The 20,826-nt window shown below is 45.2% G+C and overlaps 1 protein-coding gene across 1 annotated transcript in view; it reads right to left on the reverse strand.

Annotated features, from left to right (window-relative positions):
- Positions 1-4,079: 4,079 nt before the first annotated feature.
- Positions 4,080-20,826, reverse strand: part of fah (fumarylacetoacetate hydrolase (fumarylacetoacetase)) — a 35,498-nt gene continuing 18,751 nt past the window's right edge. The window contains exons 9-14 of the mRNA XM_053315736.1: positions 13,100-13,230; positions 12,059-12,134; positions 6,222-6,268; positions 5,263-5,364; positions 4,543-4,660; positions 4,080-4,348 (exon numbers count right to left, since the gene is read on the reverse strand). Of these exons, the coding sequence (XP_053171711.1) occupies positions 4,272-4,348; positions 4,543-4,660; positions 5,263-5,364; positions 6,222-6,268; positions 12,059-12,134; positions 13,100-13,230 (551 nt within the window). The 3' untranslated portion in view covers positions 4,080-4,271. The remainder of the gene's footprint in view (positions 4,349-4,542; positions 4,661-5,262; positions 5,365-6,221; positions 6,269-12,058; positions 12,135-13,099; positions 13,231-20,826) is intronic.

Below are 20,826 nucleotides of genomic sequence, written 5' to 3' on the forward strand. Positions count from 1 at the left end.
TAGAATAAAGATCCACAGTGGTGTCCTTGCTGTTTTGGTGGCTTTAGATGAGCTTGCATTCACAGTAGGCAAAACAATGTATGCATAAAAGGACTGCCATAAAAAATAATATAAATTAATATTATTTTCTACTTTCAAATATTTTTTCCGGCATAGACGCCTTTATTCAACAGTAGACAGACAAGAAACATGGGGGAGAGAGAGGGGTGTGTGACATGCAGCAAAGGACCTCCGGCCGGGATTCGAACTGGGGTCAGCCACGTATATGGCATGCACTCTAACCTGCGTGCCCTCAATTATTTTTTTTAATCAATATCAGTTTATTATCAGTAAATATCAAATACTTTAACGTCCGTGTAAAGTAAGAATAAATATGTGTTCTGAGTTTGACATACCACAGAAAAGTGTAAAAAGCACCCTGCCAAATTTGAATGATGAAAAAAATCGCCAAATATATGAAATTAGGCTTCAAAGTTGTGTAAAAAGCATACAGTCTATGGTAAAAATCAGCCTCTTTCTCTGCTCCCAAACGCTGTGGGAGTGCCCACCGAGTCCGCTGAAACCCCGCCCCCTACCGAGTGTCACCTGTCAATCAAAGTCACCACCTCTACCCGAAACATGGAAGCTATGTCTGAGAGCGTTCTGCTGATAACTCAGCTGCTAGCTCGGCCATTAGCTCGGCGGCTAATTCAGCTAACTGGCTGACTGTAGACTGTAGTAGTAGTAGTAGTGTGTGCTGAATGTATTTATACCTCTACAGCAGCAGGGGCGGGTTTATGCTAATTACTGCCGTTTTACATAACAGTGATTCAGACCCACCCACTAAATCCTGAATACAGAAATCTTGAAACACAGTTTGTGAAGCCTCGCTCCACAATTCAAATCTAAATGGTTGAAATGGTTTTTACACCTTTTTTACATACATACATTTTACATTTATGACCTATTTAATTTAAATGTCTGAATTCACTTTACACGGTCTTTAAGGATTTGAACCCTTTAAATACCCCTTTAAATTTTTTTTATATTAGCAACAACATTGATTTTGATGCATTTTTTCTCCATTTATAGCATTTTATCTAAAATTCTCTGTCTCCTTATTTCTCTCTCTCACTCTCACTCAGAAAAGAACCAGGCTGACACTATCACTATGTATCATCACATTTGATTGAGGTTAAAAGATTCTCTTTTCATATAGAGTTCTATAAACTACATCCATGGTCTGAGAATGGAGTTGTGGGTTTGAATCCCAGCAGTTTTGATGCTCAGTGAAAGGATGTTCTCTGTGTTCCAGATGCTTCTGAACTGCCTGGAGTAGCCGCAGATCAAAGACACAAACAGGGAGCAGTGAAAACATGCAAACAAGTTCCACGTGCACTCAGAAATGCATGCAAAAACAGCTGGACAAATGGATCAGAACACACACACACACACAGCCATATTGTCTCTGAGTTAATGCAGCAATAAAAATCACTTTTCTGATGAATTCTGATGACTTTTAGTCAGTTCAACCAAGTCTTTCAGAGCACATCAGTATCTGTACTGCAGACAGACAGAGAGCCAGAAACACAGTGTGAAACATCCAAACTGGCTCAGCTGCTGTTGTTACTGGCAGCAGCAGAGGTGGTTTTAATTCTCACTGACTATTTATTTATCACATTTTATCTTTCAAAAAGAAAATCAATTTAATTTGCCCCTGCATAATTATATCAGTCTATCACCATTAAAGGTACAGTCACTAGAAGCCTAGTATTGTTCTATATTTTTCTTAATGACAACGAATCCCATGAAAAGACAAAACCAACAATGTGTTAGCCTGTCCCACTGTGTGTCTCTCAACTAAATCTGTGGTTTAGATTAAGTTCAGCTAAGATTTAAAAAGCTAAGCAGTAAGTATCAGTGTCTAAATAACAAACAGCTGTTCTTTAAACCAGTGTACAGGCAACATAACTTGTTCTTAAAGTCCGTGGAAAGTAAGAATAAATATGTGTTCTGAGTTTGACATACCACAGAAACGTGTGTTGTTAACCACCCTGCCAAATTTGAATGATTAAAAAAATCGCCAAATATATGAAATTAGGCTTCAAAGTTGTGTAAAACTCAGCCTTTTTCTCTGCTACCAAACGCTGAAAGCCCGCCCCCTACCAAGTGTCACCTGTCAATCAAAGTCACCACCTCTACCAGAAACATGGACGCTACGTCTGAGAGCTTTGTGCTGCTAACTCAGCGGCTAACTCAACTAACTGGCTAACTGTAGACGTAGTAGTGTGCACTGAATGTATTTATACCTCTACAGCAGCAGGGGCGGGTTTATGCCGCAGCGGTAATTTTCAGACTCGCCCACTAAATCCTGAACACAGAAATCTTGAAACACAGTTTGTGAAGCCTAGCTCCACAATTAAAATCTAAATGGCATCTAAATGACATTATTACCTATTTAATGTGTTTACAAGAAAATTTTTGAATTCACTTTACACGGTCTTTAACAGAAGCTAAGCAAGTGACACAGAGCCTTTTTTGCATGCTGTATAAACACAGTGATGGTAAGTGCATCTGTTTTCTATTGTCAGCAGCAGATGAATCTACATTCGGTGTTCTAGTGAGTATTTCTGACAGCAGGATGGTGTGTGTGGAACCGAGTCAAAATAAACTACAGCGTGTGTGTTTATGGTAATGAGGGAACATGTGACCCAGTGCAGCATTGGGCTCACTGATGGGGTTTCATAGTTTTTGAACCACAATGGAGCTCTATGACACACAGGAATATAATATGACATGATTTGATGACAATTAGAAAAATATAGAATGCCTGCAAAGTAATCACTAAATCGTCTCTCTAAATGAAGTACTAAAAGATGTAATTAAAGACTTCAAGAATTTTATGGACACAGTGAGGCAATGGATAACAAAAGCCACAAACACAATGAGATTAAAAATTGATTCTTTTATTATAAATCAGGGGCCAACACACATAAAACATCAATAATACTGATCTTGGTTTAGCAGAAATGCAGAGAATTTCAGTAACAAAGTCATTGTACAATTCTACAGAGTTCTGAGAAATGCAAATCAATTATTAACCAAAGCTGCTATCGCATCGTTTTCACAGAGGAATGTGTATGGAGCTATTACTGTTGCAATATTATTTGCAAATGCGTATCTCAATCTGTGTGTGTGTATTCAAATCTGTGTGTGCGTATTCAGATCTGTGTGTGTGTAATATGATCTGTGTGTGTGTAATATGATCTGTGTGTGTGTAATATGATCTGTGTGTGTGTATTCAGACCTGTGTGTGTGTAAAAAAAATCTGTAAATGTCTGTCATCACTTACAACTCAGGCAGGAGCTCTCGATTGGCTGTGTTTTTACACGTGAATTTTGCAACACTTCTGCCGCGGCAGATCCGTGATCTGCAAATGTGTAGAAATTAGATTTGTCTGTGACCCCAGTGTTCCTTTGCCCTGCGCTCAGGCTCACAGGCTCATGCTGCCTGGCTGCAGTAGCAGTACCGCCTACACACCACCAGTCGGCGCGTAGCACCCAGTGATGATAAGCGTGTCATTTGGGGTCATTTCATTGCGCTCACGGTTGGCATTGTGTCGAGTGTATGGTCGGGAGGCAAAGCTCAGGGCAAAGGAACACTGAGGTCACAGACAAATCTCATTTCTACACATTTGCAGATCACGGATCTGCCGTGGCAGAAGTGTTGCAAAATTCACATGTAAAAACACAGCCAATCGAGAGCTCCTGCCTGAGTTGTAAGTGATGACAGACATTTACAGATTTTTTTTACACACACACAGATCTGAATACGCACACACAGATCTGAATATACACACACAGATTGAGATACGCATTTGCAAATAATATTGCAACAGTAATAGCTCCATACTATGGAGCACACACAGATCATATTACACACACACAAATCATATTACACACACACAGATCTGAATACGCACACACAGATCTGAATATACACACACAGATTGAGATACGCATTTGCAAATAATATTGCAACAGTAATAGCTCCATAAATGTGTGTGTGTGTGTGTGTGTGTGTGTGTGTGTGTGTGTGTGTGTGTGTGTGTGTGTGTGTGTGTGTGTGTGTGTGTGTGTGTAAGATGCAGAGAGGGGAATAAGTGAGTAGAATTTTTAGTTGTAGATGTCTTCATTCATGGACAGTGATGATGACCATAGGGAGAGACACTGTATTCTTTCAGTATTTATGCTCCACAGTAAAATTCCCACATAAATAACAGTGTACGTGTTTCAGTGTTGCAGGGCAGGGAGGATGGTTCCCATGCAGGGTCCGAAGCCCACTCTGTATCCATTTCCTTCACAGTATCCTAGACAGAGGATGGAATATTTATAATCAATATGAACATGTAGCCTGGTTCTTAACCTCTAAATTGCATACACAATCACTCTGGTGTAGTGATACTAACAGCAACTACTTCCCAATCTTAGTGAGCAACATTCATGCCTAGCAGAAACAGAGAATGGTGACATAAGCTAGTGAGCTGTTGCTTTGCAGTCTAACCTGTGATAGTGACTTCATCCCCATCCTTCAGGAAAGTTCTGGTGTCTCCTCCCCCCATATCAATGGACTTAGATCCCCTCCATGACAGCTCCAACATAGAGCCAAAACTCTCTGGATCCTGTTGGTATACACAGAAGTATACTAGAAATGTTGTGTACATACTGTATAAAACACAAGAGAGGCAAAGAGGGCAGAAGGCAGAGAGGCAAACAAAGTCTATTGTCGGCATCATCCAGCATGGAACTACCTCAATTGCCACATACATATTTAAAGCTCTGGTGTGCATACATTTCAATTGATTTCATCATCTTTTGAATTATTCTGATAACAAAAGTTTTTGTTTTGGAGAAAAAAAAGGCAGTTGGGTGAACTTCACTGAACAGTTTACTGGAGAAAGAAAAGCAAAGGGGAGTTTAACATGTGTGTGTAAACCCTACAATAAAAAGCCCCCCTGTGTGTGTGTCAGTTTGTGTCTTTTCTGATTTTACCTTTGTCTTGTGTAATGTAATGACATGTAATGATATGTTTGCACCGATATTCTGCTTCACATTGTCTTGTATTAATGGATTTGCATGACTCCCACCTCACTAATTGTAAGTTTCTATCCTGTGTTCAGCTGCTTAATGTTTTTACTTGCTCTGATTCTACATGTTATATGTATTATTGTTGTTTTAATAGCTAATCTGACACACAAACAGAGTTACACATGCAGACACTCACAGGTCCACTGATGGTACCAGAAGCCAGCAGGTCTCCTGGTCTGATGTTACAGCCGTTGACAGTGTGATGGGCAAGCTGCTGCTTCATGGTCCAGTACATGTACTACAGACAGACAGATGGAGGGGAAAGAACAGGCATAACAATGAGGAGAGACAGACTGCAAGATTTCCTATTGGTTATCTGCTAATCACAGAGAGTACTGAGGGAGTCTGGATTTAGGGGCTGTGTGTCCACCAAAGCATTTTTATCGTGAGGTCAGCATATGTTTGTATTGTTTGCAATGGCAGGGCCACATATATATGCTACAATTGCCAGCAGCATTGCACTTTGGTACTCACTGAGAAGTTTCCTAAACCCACAGGTCATCTCTCCCTATGTGCTTCAGCCTTCTTCACATCCAGAGCAAGTACTCTACTTCGTGCTGACATGTTTACATTTAGTATTTGTTGATAACACAAATGAAAAAAAATCTGTGAAATTAGGTACTTGCAATATAATATACTTACAGCAAACTTCCAAGGATATTCTGTATCATAGCAACCAAAGTGTCTCTGGGTGTTTTCATCTGAGAAAAAATGCTTTAGTGGACACAGCACCAAAGATCTCTGATAAAACTGCAGAATGATTTCTTAAGGGGGGGCTGTTATGCTCATGTCCTACTTTAATCCTGGGACTGCACCAGAGTAGCTTTGCATGATTCATAGTTCAAAATACTAATTTATCTTAAACTTTATGCAGACCCTCAGTTCAGCCTCTGTCTCTTACCGGCCAGTCTTAGCTCCTCTCTCTTTAAGGTCACTCTCAAAAATTAATTAATAATTATTCATTGTAATCCTACTATTATCTTTCAGTAGCACTTATTAAACAACTCTTTGCCCAGGATGTACATGCATACAGCATTTACTATAATGTAGCAATGAGTGTTATGGTGGGCGTGGCTCAATGCACAAGATTCCTACCTTGAAGTTTGACTTGCAGATGGTTGATGCCTCTGCCTTGCCCTGTCCTAGAAGAGCAAACAGACATATCTTAATAATATATCACATTATATCTCACTCTGTTCAGCCAGGAGTCACAGGCATTGTTCATTTAAGTCTTGAACTATGATATGTACAGTATGATTCAGTCCAGGGGTGGGAGGTAACCATTTGCTGGTACTGTAGGTCAGTGCAGTTCTGAGGTACATTACTTGTCTTTACTTGTTACTTCCACGTCATACTTCTTCTACATTTCATACTCGAAACTTGATGAGCTCAGTTTCAGGAGCGGGAACACACACCAATTACACCCCTTCCGGCTCCTATATAAACAGACCTAACAGCTTCCCCCTCGTTCACTCTCGCTTTCGAGTTTCACGTGCAGGCAGTCTCAGTCAAGCTTTCATGGTCATCCCAGAAACAGATCGTACTTCCCGCATTGCATCAACAAAACTTGAACAAATGCTACGATTACTACTCCAAGAGTGAACTCACCACGGATCACGAACTGCAGATCAACCCGTCCGACTTGACTGAAGATTCGTCACACAGCAGCAGACCGCAGCCGAGCGCCCGCGGGGCACATGCCGGCCCCGCAGGCACATGCCGGCCCCGCAGGCTCTTCAACCCACACTCCCCTGATGTGACACTCCCGGTAGATCTCCGGCTTCCTCTCCTCCACTAGCGAGGGCAAAAAACCAGGGAAGCAACGCACAAAGCTGCTGGAGCAGCAGCTTCAACTCTCCCCTCCTCAGCCGCTTCAACAGTCCAGATAACTCTCCACCACACCGGACTCGCACTCTCCGTCCGGCCGCCTTTACATACACAAACGGACCCCGACATCAGCGACCGAACTGCCAACGATTCCTGCATAGGATGCATTCCCTATCAACCTCAGCCACATTAAACTAAAGCTTCATTGTTTACTCAGCATCAACAACAGCAACCGGCGCTCCCGCCTTCCGGGTTTTCGTCTAAGCCAATCATTGCCCGGTTCGGCACGCGTGACGTCACAGAGCCCCGTAGCCCCACGACCACAGCGCCCTCCGGCAGGGGCCAGGTAGTATTGCACTACTAATTCTACTCAGACTTGTCAGTATTATCGTTTTGGTGTCAAAAGGACTTCTGTCTCTATACAAGTCAATGAAGAATTTACCAACTTCTCACTTGATTTCTAACCTCAGTAAACATTTTCAAAATGTGTTATGGTCTCAATCGCTAGTTTAAAGCTTTTTCAATGCAGTATGATCATTTGTAAAAATTTGACATCCCTGATTTTATATTGATAAAGCAGGGTATGCATTAGGGCATGGTTACGTCGTGATCGACAGGTTGATTGCAACCTCCCCGCTCCGCCTCATGCCCATATAAGTAGAATCCGTGTTTTTATTTTTCCCAGCATGCACTTGAAATTTTCACAATGGCGCTGCCCAGATTAGAAACCATTGGCTCCCGAGCAGCAGTCCACAAACCAGTGGGTGACGTCACAATGTTACGTCCATTTCTTCTATACAGTCTATGGCATTATACCAACGGCATCAGTTCTGCATCATACGTTATCCATCTCCATTATGTAAAGATTCATAATTAATTTAAAGTTACTTCCACATTGTCTTTTCCATATACCAGCTGGAAGCTTCTCGCGCAGCTACTGTAACGTCACTTTGCCATTGCACACCGTTACACGTGCTTGAACATTACAAACACCAGGTTGCACGTTGCCAGTATATCGAGTCAATAGTCATTTTAGGCATCATCTGCCATTAAACACATCGTATTGCACGTTACTAACACAGTTATCACAATACTAACCAAAATCACTCCGTATCGTCCACGTTAAAAGCTGGATCGCAAGCGACTAACACAATTTATCACAAATACAACTAACCTGAAATTGCTTCTATATTGTCTGAGTCATAAACCCCCTGCCGTCTCCTCACTCCAACCGCAGCGCCGCTCCTAGACAGGGACATCAGGCACCGGGATGCCTGCGACCCATGCGGTTTTCTTACTCCAGCCACAGCATTTCGTTTAGACAGGGACATCAGGCACCGGGATGCCTGCGACCCATGCGGTTTTCTTTACTCCAGCCACAGTGTTCTGTTTAGACGGAACATCAGTCACAGTGATACCAGCAACCACGCCATTTCCTCAATACGACCGCAGCGCTTCGTTTAGACAGGGACATCAGGCACCGGGATGCCTGCGACCATGCTGTTTTCTAAATCCAACAGCAGCACTTCGCTTAGTCGTCTACATCAGGCACCGGGATGCCTGCGACCTATGCGGTTTTCTTTACTCCAGCCACAGCATTTCGTTTAGACAGGGACATCAGGCACCGGGATGCCTGCGACCCATGCGGTTTCTTTACTCCAGCCACAGTGTTCTGCTTAGACGGAGAATCAGACACAGTGATACCAGCAACCATGCCATTTCCTCAATACGACTGCAGCGCTTTGTTTAGACAGGGACATCAGGCACCGGGATGCCTGCGACCAATGCGGTTTTCTAAATCCAACAGCAACACTTCGCTTAGTCGTGTACTTCAGGCACCGGGATGCCTGCGACCTATGCGGTTTTCTTTACTCCAGCCACAGCATTTCGTTTAGACAGCATTTCGTTTAGACAGGGACGTCAGGCACAGTGATACCAGCAACCATGGCGTTTCAGGATGCCTGCGACCCATGTGGTTTTCTAACTCCAACCAGTGTTCCGCTTAGACGGGAACATTGGGCACAGTGATACCAGCAACCATGGCGTTTCCTCACTACGACCCCAGCGCTTCGCTTAGACAGGGACATCAGGCACCGGGATGTCTGCGACCATGCTGTTTTCTAAATCCAACAGCAGCACTTCACTTAGTCATGTACTTCAGGCATCAAGATGCCTGTGACCGATGCTGTTTCCTTAAATCCAACAGCAGCACAGCGCTTGTTTAGACAGGGACATCAGGCACCGGGATGCCTACGACCCATGCTATTTCCTTAAATCTAACAGCAGCACTTTGCTTAGTTATGGACATCAGGCATCGGGATGCCTGCAACCCATGCTGTTTATTTGTCCAACCACAGCACTTCGTTCCAACGGGAACATCGGGCACCGGGATGCCTACAATCCTTAACGTCCCTTCATTCCAATCACAGCACTCGGCTTAGGCCAGAACATCAGCACCAGGATGCCAATGACCCCTGCTGTTTTTCACTACATCTGCACCACTTCAATTCGACCAGGATGTTTGATGTCAGTGACCCCGCCGTTTACTCAACCCAACCTTGGCTCGCCTAGTTCGACAGCAGGCAGCTTTTATCGTGGACATCCTGCTCTAGTTGCCACAGAAGCCTGCTCTAGTCAAGGCTCCTGGCACCGAGAGCTGCCAGCACTCTGCTTCAACCGGAACATCTGCCCCCGGGCTTCTAGCGCCCCGCTGTCTCATCATCAAGGTATCAGGATAACCCATATTTGACTACACTGATCCCTGCAGCTCATTTCTCCCGGGCAGTGACACCGGGATGTCATTGCCCCCAAGTGCTACTCCCGCAACTTCATCAGACAGAACGATGCATCGTTCTTCGCCAAGTGGCCAGCTGAGACCACCCCCTTTCACACGTTTAACGTAAACTACCTGTCGTTCTCTCTCTTCACTTCGACCATTTCATTATCAACGCCCCTTTCATATGTTTAACGTAACCTACACTTTGTCCTATCTCATCACTTCTACCATTTCATTATCAATGCCCCGTCACACGTTCAAAGTAACATATATGTCGTCCTATTTCACCACCATAACTATTTTATTATCGACGCTCTTAGAGCCACCTGCGGTCTATCGTATCGTCCTGTCGCTTCTGTCTTCCTTGTCACGGAACCAATCCTGTCTCGCCGAGCTTCACTTGTGGTTCCATCTCCTCTCTAGCTGGAACGGTATCTCCTTCTTCTTTTTATGATGATCAGCTGACTAACTCCCTTGACATCCAGCTACACTGATGCCGCTCCTTCTGCTGATTTTGGGGGTTTCTACAACGGTAGATGGTTAGCATCAGAATGGCCCCCAGAACTCATGGACAATTGCCAGGTCGCTTCCTCCACCTCTTCGAAATCTACCCCCGTAGTAGCCACGGCTGTTCTATGGGGACACGAATAGTCTAGTTAATCCATTCTTATACACTATGATAATCTCAGTCGTTGAAATCATTAACCAAGGTCGCTCCAACTCCTTTTCAATCATGCCATTCATGCGTCGCTCACATGGCACTCCATCACTAACCAATATATCCTCCGCGCCGACCACGTCCCAGGCCACCATAATACCATCGCTGACTCTCTCTCTCATTTTATGTTCCAGAAGTTCAGAAACTGGCTCTGCACGCCAAACCGCTGCCAACTCCAGTTCCTCCATATTCTGCACTGACTTCAATCTGTAAATCCATCTTTAATACTCCTGATCTTCGAATTCCAAACTACAATATTAACAGCTTATCTTCTACACTCTCCTCCTACTGGACAGCTTGGAATAATTTCCAACACTTTCATGACCGACACAACATCATTTCCCCCTCGTTCTATCTCACCACCGTCATCTGCTACATCACCTATGCTCATTCTGCCATGAACTTAAAACACCTACTATCAAATCCTACCGCAGCGGTACTAGTTTTTCTCCAAACTAATCACAGGTAATCCCCAGCCCAGCCATAAACCATCCCCAAGTAAGTCACTTCTCGCTGGTCTCGTCAGCCAAGAACCAGCCAAACGGCTTTCTCTTACCGCTGAACTGCTGTCCACTTGCTTACACACCATTCGCTGAGGATACCAAACTCCTCACATCGCCCTGACCCTCAAAGCGATGTTCATATTCCATATTCCATATAGCATCTTCAGTTTCCTTGGATGCTCAGAATTCACTGTGTCACCATCACACTTCGACCCGTGCCCTCTTGCTTGTATCTTGGACTCTCACTATTAACGCTCATTAACGTATCACCGCTATATCTGCTCAGACTCAACGATCTAAGATCCGCACGAGCACGTCTCAAATAATTGGAGGTTTTTGGGGGTTCGTCACTGCCCGGGCGCAGCGGCGGATCCTTCGTCCGACCTCCCCACACTGCATCAAGAATCACTGTATCAAGAATCGTTCCGCATCAAGAATACACAATTCATTCAAATTCTGTCAATAAATCTGTTAAAACGTATCTCGTTGGTGATGTGTTCCTTGCTTGTGAATCGAAGCTTGATAAGCGCAGTTTCAGGAGCGGGAACACACACCAATTACACCCCTTCCGGCTCCTATATAAACAGACCTAACAGCTTCCCCCTCGTTCACTCTCGCTTTCGAGTTTCCCTCCCCCCCCGCCCTCTCTTCTGTTCTTCTCTCCTCTCTTATAGGTTCCTGGGGGTTCGTCACTGCCCGGGCGCAGCGGTGGATCCTTCGTCCGACCTCCCCACACCGCATCAAGAATCACCGTATCAAGAATCGTTTCGCATCAAGAATACACAATTCATTCAAATTCTGTCAATAAATCTGTTAAAACATATCTCGTTGGTGATGTGTTCCTTGCTCGTGAATTAAAATTTATGAACATGAATTATTCATTTTAGAATGAAGACTTGGTTTAACCCTCCTGTTGAAGAAAGAGGGAGGAAGGAAGGAAAGAAGGAACAGTCAAAAGAGATGAGGTCAATTTGACCCAGGAGGACAACAGGAGGGTTAAAGTTAAGGTAAGGTCAATTTAATGTAATGCCCTCTGAAGTGATGGAAACATAACACACACACTTTCTCTCTCTCTCTCTCTCTCTGTGTGTGTGTGTGTGTGCCGTACCTTTTAGTGACACAAACAGGTTGATGTTGAAGGTGTAAGGATCTTGGTGCTGCAGGTAAGGGAGGGGCTCAGGATCCTGCAGGAAAAAAGGAAACTAGATGGATAAGATAGGTCTATAAGGCAGAGAGAAGCAAAACAGTGTCTATATTGTCTATCGTAGAGCCGATCTCACTAATACTGAAACAAAAATGTCACATTTGTTCTGAGAGTGGAGCCATAGGGAGGCATGTGCTGTCAAATTAGCAGCACAACAGTACCTGCTGAAATCTGCCATCAGTGTAAATGACTGTACCTGTACCACTGTTGCTGCTCACCACTCAATAAACAATCAATGTCAAGAACTTAGAGAACTTTGTGCCTCAGTTCTGTGCAAAGTGCAATTGTGTATAACAATAATAATTTATGTTAGCAACAGAAAGAGTTTTGGCAATGTGAAGATGTGAAGCATCTTCTTAAAGTGCAGGCCTTAATGAAGATAAGAGCAGTAGGTCTAAAAGTCAGAATGGTAGAGTTGTGGCAATATTTAAAGAACGGCATCTAGAGACTGATTGGCCTGAGGAACATGTGCAAAAATATCATTGGTCAGGTGACGCCAGAATTGTGAATGAAGAGATTTTTGACAGTGTGGAAAAGCAGACCTGAAGAGACAAATGGACAAGGAGGAAACAGACATTCACCCACACTGGAATACAGGCAGGACACAAGGGAGGAGATGTTCCTTCTTGAACTTTCACCAAAGCCAACATAAATACATTTATTTGTACATATTCATTATTGATGCACTAACTTTACTTAAATTCCTAATTTAATAAGTTTTCATACCTGATTAAAAAAAAACCCAAAAATAAATCTTTAAAACTATAGTAAAGTATGCCTTTCAGGAATGTGTTTTTGTCCCATGATGGTCTAAATGGAGTTTTTCTATCTTGGCAAGTATAATATTCAGGTGTTTAATTCTGAATCCTAGTTAAGTTTTTGTCATCGACATAATAGTAGCATGTTTCCAAACTGTGTACTGGTAGAAGTTGTAACCCTTCTAACCTGGATAGCGTTGGACTCTGCAAAGGGTAACAGTGCTTCCATGGGAACAACCCATGGTGAGATGGTTGTCCCGAAGTTCTTCCCCAGGAAAGGACCCAGAGGAACATACTCCCATGCCTGGATGTCCCGGGCTGAAAGTAAACACACCAATTTAGTACATAAGTATGCAGCTCATGATGAAGACCAGCAACTTGAACCCTTCTGCTACGCCAGGAAACAAGTAATTTGTATGATATTATGTACGTTTTTAACCTCAGAGCTTTTCTAACCTATCAGGAGCAATTTGGGGTTCAGTATCTTGTCTAAGAACAACTTCGACATGTGGACTGGAGGAGCCGGGAATCGAACCTGATGACCTGATCTATAGCCACCCTGGAACATACATGATGTTGCTGTGTTACTTTTGTCTGTCTTGGTGAATAAACAGCTGGTAGAAAACTCGACACCCACTGTTGGAGAACTGAACCCCAATCTGAGTTGAAAGCTAAGCTGAAAGCGAAAGTTCCAGATTTACATTTGGACTGTTATTGTCTTTTAATGCTAGCAAAGAGGTGTTGTGTTGAAGGTCTTTATTAAAGTCTAATGTTTCGTTTACTATAATCCACTCCAACCTCCTTCCTATACTGACTTTGTCACTCTATAGCTAATACAAATAATTACATGATGGTCTTTGATATTTTCTGAATACAGATTATCACTTGAACCATTATTTAGACAATGGTGGGTCAAAATGTAACAGAACATTAAAAATTTAAAGCATTTTAGAGACTTTATTCCTGAGGCCTGTACTGCGAAGCTGGATTAACATACCCGGGATATCTCTCCGTTATCTGGGTTGACTTACCCTGGATAAACGGTACTACAAAGCTGGTTATCAACTCAGTAATTGAACCCAGGGTTTTCCAATCTGGGTCACTGCGCGCTCACATAAAAGGGGAGGTGTTTGCAGCGTCTGACTAATCGCAAACATGGAGAAAGTCTGCAGAGCAGCCTACTTTACCATGGAGGAGCAGACAATTATTCTTCAAAAATATGAAGAATTCAAACACATCATCCAGGCCAAAAGCAACTCTGATGCAGCAGCAACGGCCAGGAAGAAAATTGCCGACTCTGTTAATGTGTAAATTCGTGAGATTATAGCTACAATATTAATAAATTGGACAATATAACGGACAGCACTCTGATCACACAATGTCACTTTATTACGGCACAGACGTTTCGGGCAGAGCGCTTCCTCAGTGCCCTTCCTTTCATAGGGACATTAAGTTTAATATTCAACATTCAAAATACAAACCTATTTTGCGCTTCAACCAATTGAGTGAATGATGTCAAACCAACTGTATTACAGACTAATATCCCTCATGCGCCTCAAGGATTGTTTTTTTAATATATATTTTGGCCAATTAAAAAAATTGCATCTATCCCTAAAAGCTCATTCTCTCCTAAGCCCCCCTTTCGCGATCCGCGCACCAATGTTGACAGGATCTTTTAAGAATGGCCAGGTCATTTTCTAAGAGAACTGATTGGTCAGGAGGTGGTGCTTTTGTACTCATTGATCTCTTATCCAGAACATAACCTGCTCCGGAGCAGGTTAGCCGTTCAGCATAAATTACCATGGTGATTTACCCCGGTAAGAAGTGAACCAGCTTCGTAGTACGGAAAACCTAGGGTTAACCCTGAAGTTACCTCGATAAGAGAAAATCCAGCTTCGTAGTACAGGCCTCTGGTGTTCTCTGATCAGTGGAGAATGTGTTGGGGGACTTGGACTCATGACCTCAGGATATCTGAAATCCTGGTTCCTGTACTGGCTGGAAGAGTAAATTAATTGAAATTGAAATTGGATTCTTTGTGAAGAGGAGAATCTCATGGTAGCTGGATTGTGATTTGTAATCCCCTGAAGAACAGTTTTGGTTTAAAATACAGTGTCTCTCTCCATATCTCAATGCTGCAACTCTAAAAAAATATCTGACAGATCATTTCTCATAACTATCTGTCAGTTGTGTCACTTCTGCTCAGTAAATCATGTAAGCATCTGTGCTGCCACAAATTGGAGGTCATAATTAGATTTAGTTTAATTTACGTTTCCAATAATATGTCAGTGTGTGTTGTCTAGTCAACATGATGTCCCATGATGGGACATCATGTTGATAGTTGGCCCCATCTAGGTTGAATCTGACAAATGGTCAGATTCAACCTGCATGAACATATTAGTTATTTACTCATACATGCCTATAAATAAATCAATACATTAGAATAATAAGAAAGTATGATGTTAAAAGTGAGTTTCCGGAAAGGACTGAAAGAAAACGCTGAATTTGCAAGTCTCAGATACTTCCATAGTAGTGGTGCACTGACAGAGACAACACTGTCTTTAATCCTCAACCTTCATCAGGAGCAGTCAGGAGGTTCCTGCCTAAAACACCTCAAACTGAGTGCAGGTTGATAAGGAGAGAGTCACACTCACCAGGAAGTGCTTTAAAACATTATGAGTAGGATCTAAAAGCAGCTGGCAGCCAGTGGAAGGAATAATAAAAGAGGAGTAATATGCTCTCTTTTCTCAAAATTTGGAGTCTGTGAATTAATTTCTGATTTATTACATTACATTAAGTGATCATTGCAGTAATCTAATTGTGAGGAAATGAAAGTGCGTTGGATTCAGTAAATTTAAATCTGACACACCTCATCATGATGCAGTGCAGAGCTTAACATGACCATGTTGAGACAAATGTGGTCACAACACGAATAATGGATGAAATCAACAAAAACAACAAAGGTTCTAAAATAACAGATTTTTACTTTAGCGAAAGAGTCATTCTCACAGTAAATGATGCGATTTGATTGCGTGAGAAACCCTGATTCACACTAGAGACACTGTGTTTTATTTTTGGTGTTAATGAATAAAAGTTAAAGTCCATGTAAAGTAAGAATAAATGTGTTCTGAGTTTGACATACCACAGAAAAGTGTGTTGTTAACCATCCTGCCAAATTTTAATGATTCAAAAAATTGCCAAATATATGAAATTAAGCTTCAAAGTTGTGTAAAACTCAGCCTTTTTCTCTGCTCCCAAACGCTGTGGGAGTGCCCCCCGAGTTCACTGAAATCCCGCCCCCTATCAAGTGTCACCTGTCAATCAAAGTCACCACCTCTACCAGAAACATGGGCACTACGTCTGAGAGCTTTCTGCTGCTAACTCAGCAGCTAACTCGGCGGCTAGCTCGGCAGCTAACTCAGCAACGAACTCAGCTAACTGGCTGACTGTAGACTGTTGTAGTAGTAGGCTAGTATGCGCTGAATGTATTTATACCTTTACAGCAGCAGGGGCGGGTTTATACTAGGCTGACCAAACATCCTCTTTTCCCTGGGCATGTCCACTTTTTACATCCCCTCCGGGGCGTCCGGGGGTTTTTTATTAATTGATGATAATGTCCGGTTTTTACGGAAGCACATTGCATTCACTGGATAAAAAAAAATTAGACACCTTATCTCGTAATTACGAGATAAAGAAAAAGGACACGTCTTCAGCTCTCAGTGGCGCTGATGATGGCGCTATCACAGTTAATCTGCCAATACTTCCTTCTCGGTTTGAGACACTGGGAGATACTAATGCTTTTTTACCATGCTTTTTTTTCAACATTGTCATTTCTGAATGAATGAAGGAATGAATGACATCAAACTTTAGCTCGCCCACGCTCCTTAACTTAACAAAACTTGCAGTGATTTGATAAAACGCATATTTACTCTCTTGCGCGCGCACACACACACACACACACACACACGGTTGCAAAACTGTGTGGCTTCCCTGTCCACCGTGTGTGATCAGCTGTGCGGAGGCCTGTACTACGAAGCTGGATTTTGTCTTATCGAGGTAACTTCAGGGTTAACCCGAAGCTGGTTCACTTCTTACCGGGATAAATCACCATGGTAACTTATGCTGAACAGCTAACCTGCTCCGGAGCAGGTTATGTTCTGGATAAGAGATCAACGAGTATAAAAGCACCACCTCCTGACCAATCAGTTCTCTTAGAAAATGACCTGCCCATTCTTAAAAGATCCTGTCATCATTGGTGCGTGGATCGTGAGAGGAGCGCTTAGGAGAGAATGAGCTTTTAGGGATAGATGCAATTTTTTAATTCACCAAAATGTATATTTAAAAAATAATCCTTGAGGCACATGAGGGATATTATTCTGTAGGTTATACAGCTGGTTTGACATCATTCACTCAAATGGTTGAAGCGCATAATAGGTTTGTATTTTGAATGTTGAATATTAAACTAACTTAATGTCGCTATGAAAGGAAGGGCACTGAGGAAGCGCTCTGCCCCAAACTTCTGTGCCGTAATAAAGTGACATTGGATGGGGGTCACGTGACGCGAATGGCGGAGTAGCGGCACCTTGTCTGTGCTCCTGCAGCTCGATATCCGTATAGTCATTTTTTTTCATAGAAGGTGTAGTCACGGTGAGCGGACATCCTAGTCTAGAGGTAGGAAAATGCCTGGCACTCAGAGAAAACTCAACCTTATTGCGAAATCTGCTAAATCTGGAGAAGTTCAGACTCCACAGAGCAGCCAAGCTAACATGGTGGACAGCGCGCCGCCATTTCTGGGTCAAGTCGACGCCAACAGCTTGGTGGAAAGAATAACTACTGAAGTGCTCAAAGGTGTGGAGGCTTCATTTGACAAAAAGATTGACCTGGTTTTGAAGAATCTCGAGGCTTGCTCGTCCAAAATCGCCACACTGGATTCACGGATTACAGAAGCCGAGAGCCGCATTTCAAACTCTGAGGACACCGCAGCAACTCACATCACTAAGCTATCTGAAGTGGAGAGCAAGCTAGAGGCGGCCTTGGAAAATATCGATGATCTGGAGAATAGGAGCCGGCGGTGGAACATACGAGTCATCGGGCTTCCCGAGGACAGGCACTAACCCTGTTGTTTTCTTCAAGACCTGGCTGCCGGAGATATTGAAGGTGAGCTTCAGAGGTGGGTCCCTTAAACTTGATCGCTGCCATCGCGCCCTCACGCGCCGTCCCCTCCCCGGACAGCGGTCCCGGGCTGTTATCATAAGGCTCCACAACTTCCAGGATAAAGTCCGGATCATGCAGGCGGCAAGGAAGGCGCAGTCCCTAGTCTACAACGGCACCCCAATCATGATATTTGAGGACTTCTCCATAGCTGTTGTATCCCCTGGCCCGCTGTCGTAGCTGAGACCACCAGATCTCGCTACGAGGGGAAGAAATTGCCCTTGGCCAAGAGCGCGACGAAGCAACTTCTCCCCGTCTTCCCGGAGCTGCTGGAGGAGGTGGCGCGCTCATGGAGAGACCGCCCCTACAGCAGCCGGAGCCCGGTTCCCGGGGCCTCGTCGCTCGACTGTGAGGCGATGGAGAGCCTGGGTCTGCTCCGCATGCCTCCGATGGAGCCACTCGTTGCAGCTCACCTTCACCCCCAGCTGTCAGCGGTGTCCTCCCGGAGCCCCAGCCTGCCGTCCAAGTCCGACCGTTTTCAGTCAGCCCTGACTGAGAAAGCGTACAAGGCGGCGGCGCTCTCGGCCAGAGCGCTCAATGTCCTCTCGCTGCTCACGGCTTACCAGGCTGAGTTGTGCGAGGATGTTGCGCAAACTCAGGACCCAGCTGCGTGGGAGGAGATACCGGTCATCACCGACCTGTGTCTCCGTGTCCATGTCCAGCGAGCGCGGTGGCTCAACCTCGCCAGCCTGTCAGACAGAGAGAAGGACGACGTCCTGGACATGCCCATTGTCCCGGAGGGTATTTTTGGTTCCGCCCTAGCATCGATGCAACAACGGTGTGAAGCCAAAAAGAAGGAAGACGAAGCTCTCAAGCTCTGCCTCCCTCGCAAGCCCCCAGCTCCCTCTCCACCTGCGCAGCGTAAATCCTTCGCGCAGGCTGCCTCCCAGGTTTCGCAGTTCAAAATACCGAAACATCCGAAGCCTCAGCCCGCCCCGCCGCCCGTGCCCGGGCGGCCCGGCTGGTTCAAGAAGTCCTCGGCCCCAGCTACAGCTCCGCCGGCACAGCCCGCGCAAGCTACCAGCCACCAGGCCAGGAAGAAGAAGAGAGCGGCCTGACCGCCCCTCTCATCACCGGTGATGCAGCTGGAAGTTCCCCGTTCTCCAGCTCCACCTGTTTGGCTTCCGAGCGTGCACTCCGGGGCCCCCCACGCCCCCATCTCCCGGCTGCCACGGACCGTGCCAGAGCAGACCGGGATAGACGGACATCTGACGGCAGAGGGTTCAGCGGTTGCCCCTCTCCCATGTCCACAAGCACGCACACACACACAAGTTTTCATAAAGAAAATAAAATGTGTCCCGCTGTCGCATCCAGGCCGAGTGCCGAGGGCGCAGCGAATAAAAGCCAAAACTATAAAATGTCCTCCCGGGCCAAAGTGCACAGCACCGCCCAGAGGCCATGTCAGTTTTCCACCACGAGAGGGCGCCACCGCACCGCGGTTGGGACCTCTCATGGTGGAGGAGCTGCAGCGCGTCTCACCTCTCTGCCGCAGGTGGGAGAGGTGGGCTGCGCTCGCAGCTTCACCCTGGGTGTTGAAGACGATTTCGAGAGGTTACAGGCTGCAGTTTGCCGCTGTTCCCCCTCGATTCGCCGGCATAATACACTCCCAGGCTCAGGGAGAGTCAGCTCGTGTTTTACAAGAGGAAATCCTCTCACTGTTAAACAAAGGAGCAATCTGTGTCGTTCCTCCCGCACAGTGTCAGAGCGGTTTTTACTCCAGGTACTTTCTGGTCCCAAAACGGGGGGGGAGTGGTATTCGCCCTATCCTGGATCTACGTGCTCTGAACACATTTCTCAGGAAATACAAGTTCAGGATGCTCACACACGCATCCCTGCTGCGCCTGGTGCGACAGAACGATTGGTTCACTTCTGTCGATCTGAAAGACGCGTATTTCCACATTCCAATATATCCTCCCCACAGAAAGTATCTGAGGTTCGCTTTCCAGGGGACGTGCTACGAGTACCGCGTGCTCCCATTCGGTCTGTCTTTAAGCCCGAGGGTGTTCGTCCGGTGCACGGAAGCGGCGATAGCCCCGCTGAGACAGCAGGGCATTCGCTTGGCCACATATCTGGACGATTGGCTGCTTTTGGCACAATCGAGGCAGGAGGCCATGGCGCATACGCGTATTCTCACACGGCACCTATTAGTCCTGGGTTTTGTGATAAACGCGGAAAAGACCATGCTGTGCCCGACACAGGACATAATCTTTCTGGGATTATCCCTGGAATCGGTGATTTTCACGGCGCGCCTCTCGGCGGAGCGAGTGAGAGCTTTCGGAGCATGTCTCGCGCTTTTCCATCCAGGCAAATCTGTTCAATTCAGATTGTGTCTTCGATTACTCGGACTGATGGCGTCAGCCATTCTCGTGGTTCGTCTCGGTCGCCTCCACATGAGGGAATTCCAGCTCTGGGTGGCCTCATGCGGGCTGGATCCCGTGCGTCATGGCGCACGGAGAGTGTTGGTTACGCCGGGGTGCGTCAGGGCACTGCGCCACTGGCGAGCCCCGTCTTTTCTGACCCGCGGGGTGCCCATGGGCTCTGTCCTGTCCAGGAAGGTGATCACTACGGACGCCAGCCTGACAGGGTGGGGCGGAATTCACGAGGGCCGGTCAGTGAGGGGCCGCTGGAGTGTGGACCTCCAGCGGTCTCACATAAATTTTCTGGAACTTTCAGCGGTGTTCCTCTCCCTGAAACACTTCCTTCCGT

Source organism: Scomber japonicus, chromosome 1 (genome assembly GCF_027409825.1).
Source record: "Scomber japonicus isolate fScoJap1 chromosome 1, fScoJap1.pri, whole genome shotgun sequence".
Taxonomy (NCBI): Eukaryota; Metazoa; Chordata; class Actinopteri; order Scombriformes; family Scombridae; genus Scomber; species Scomber japonicus.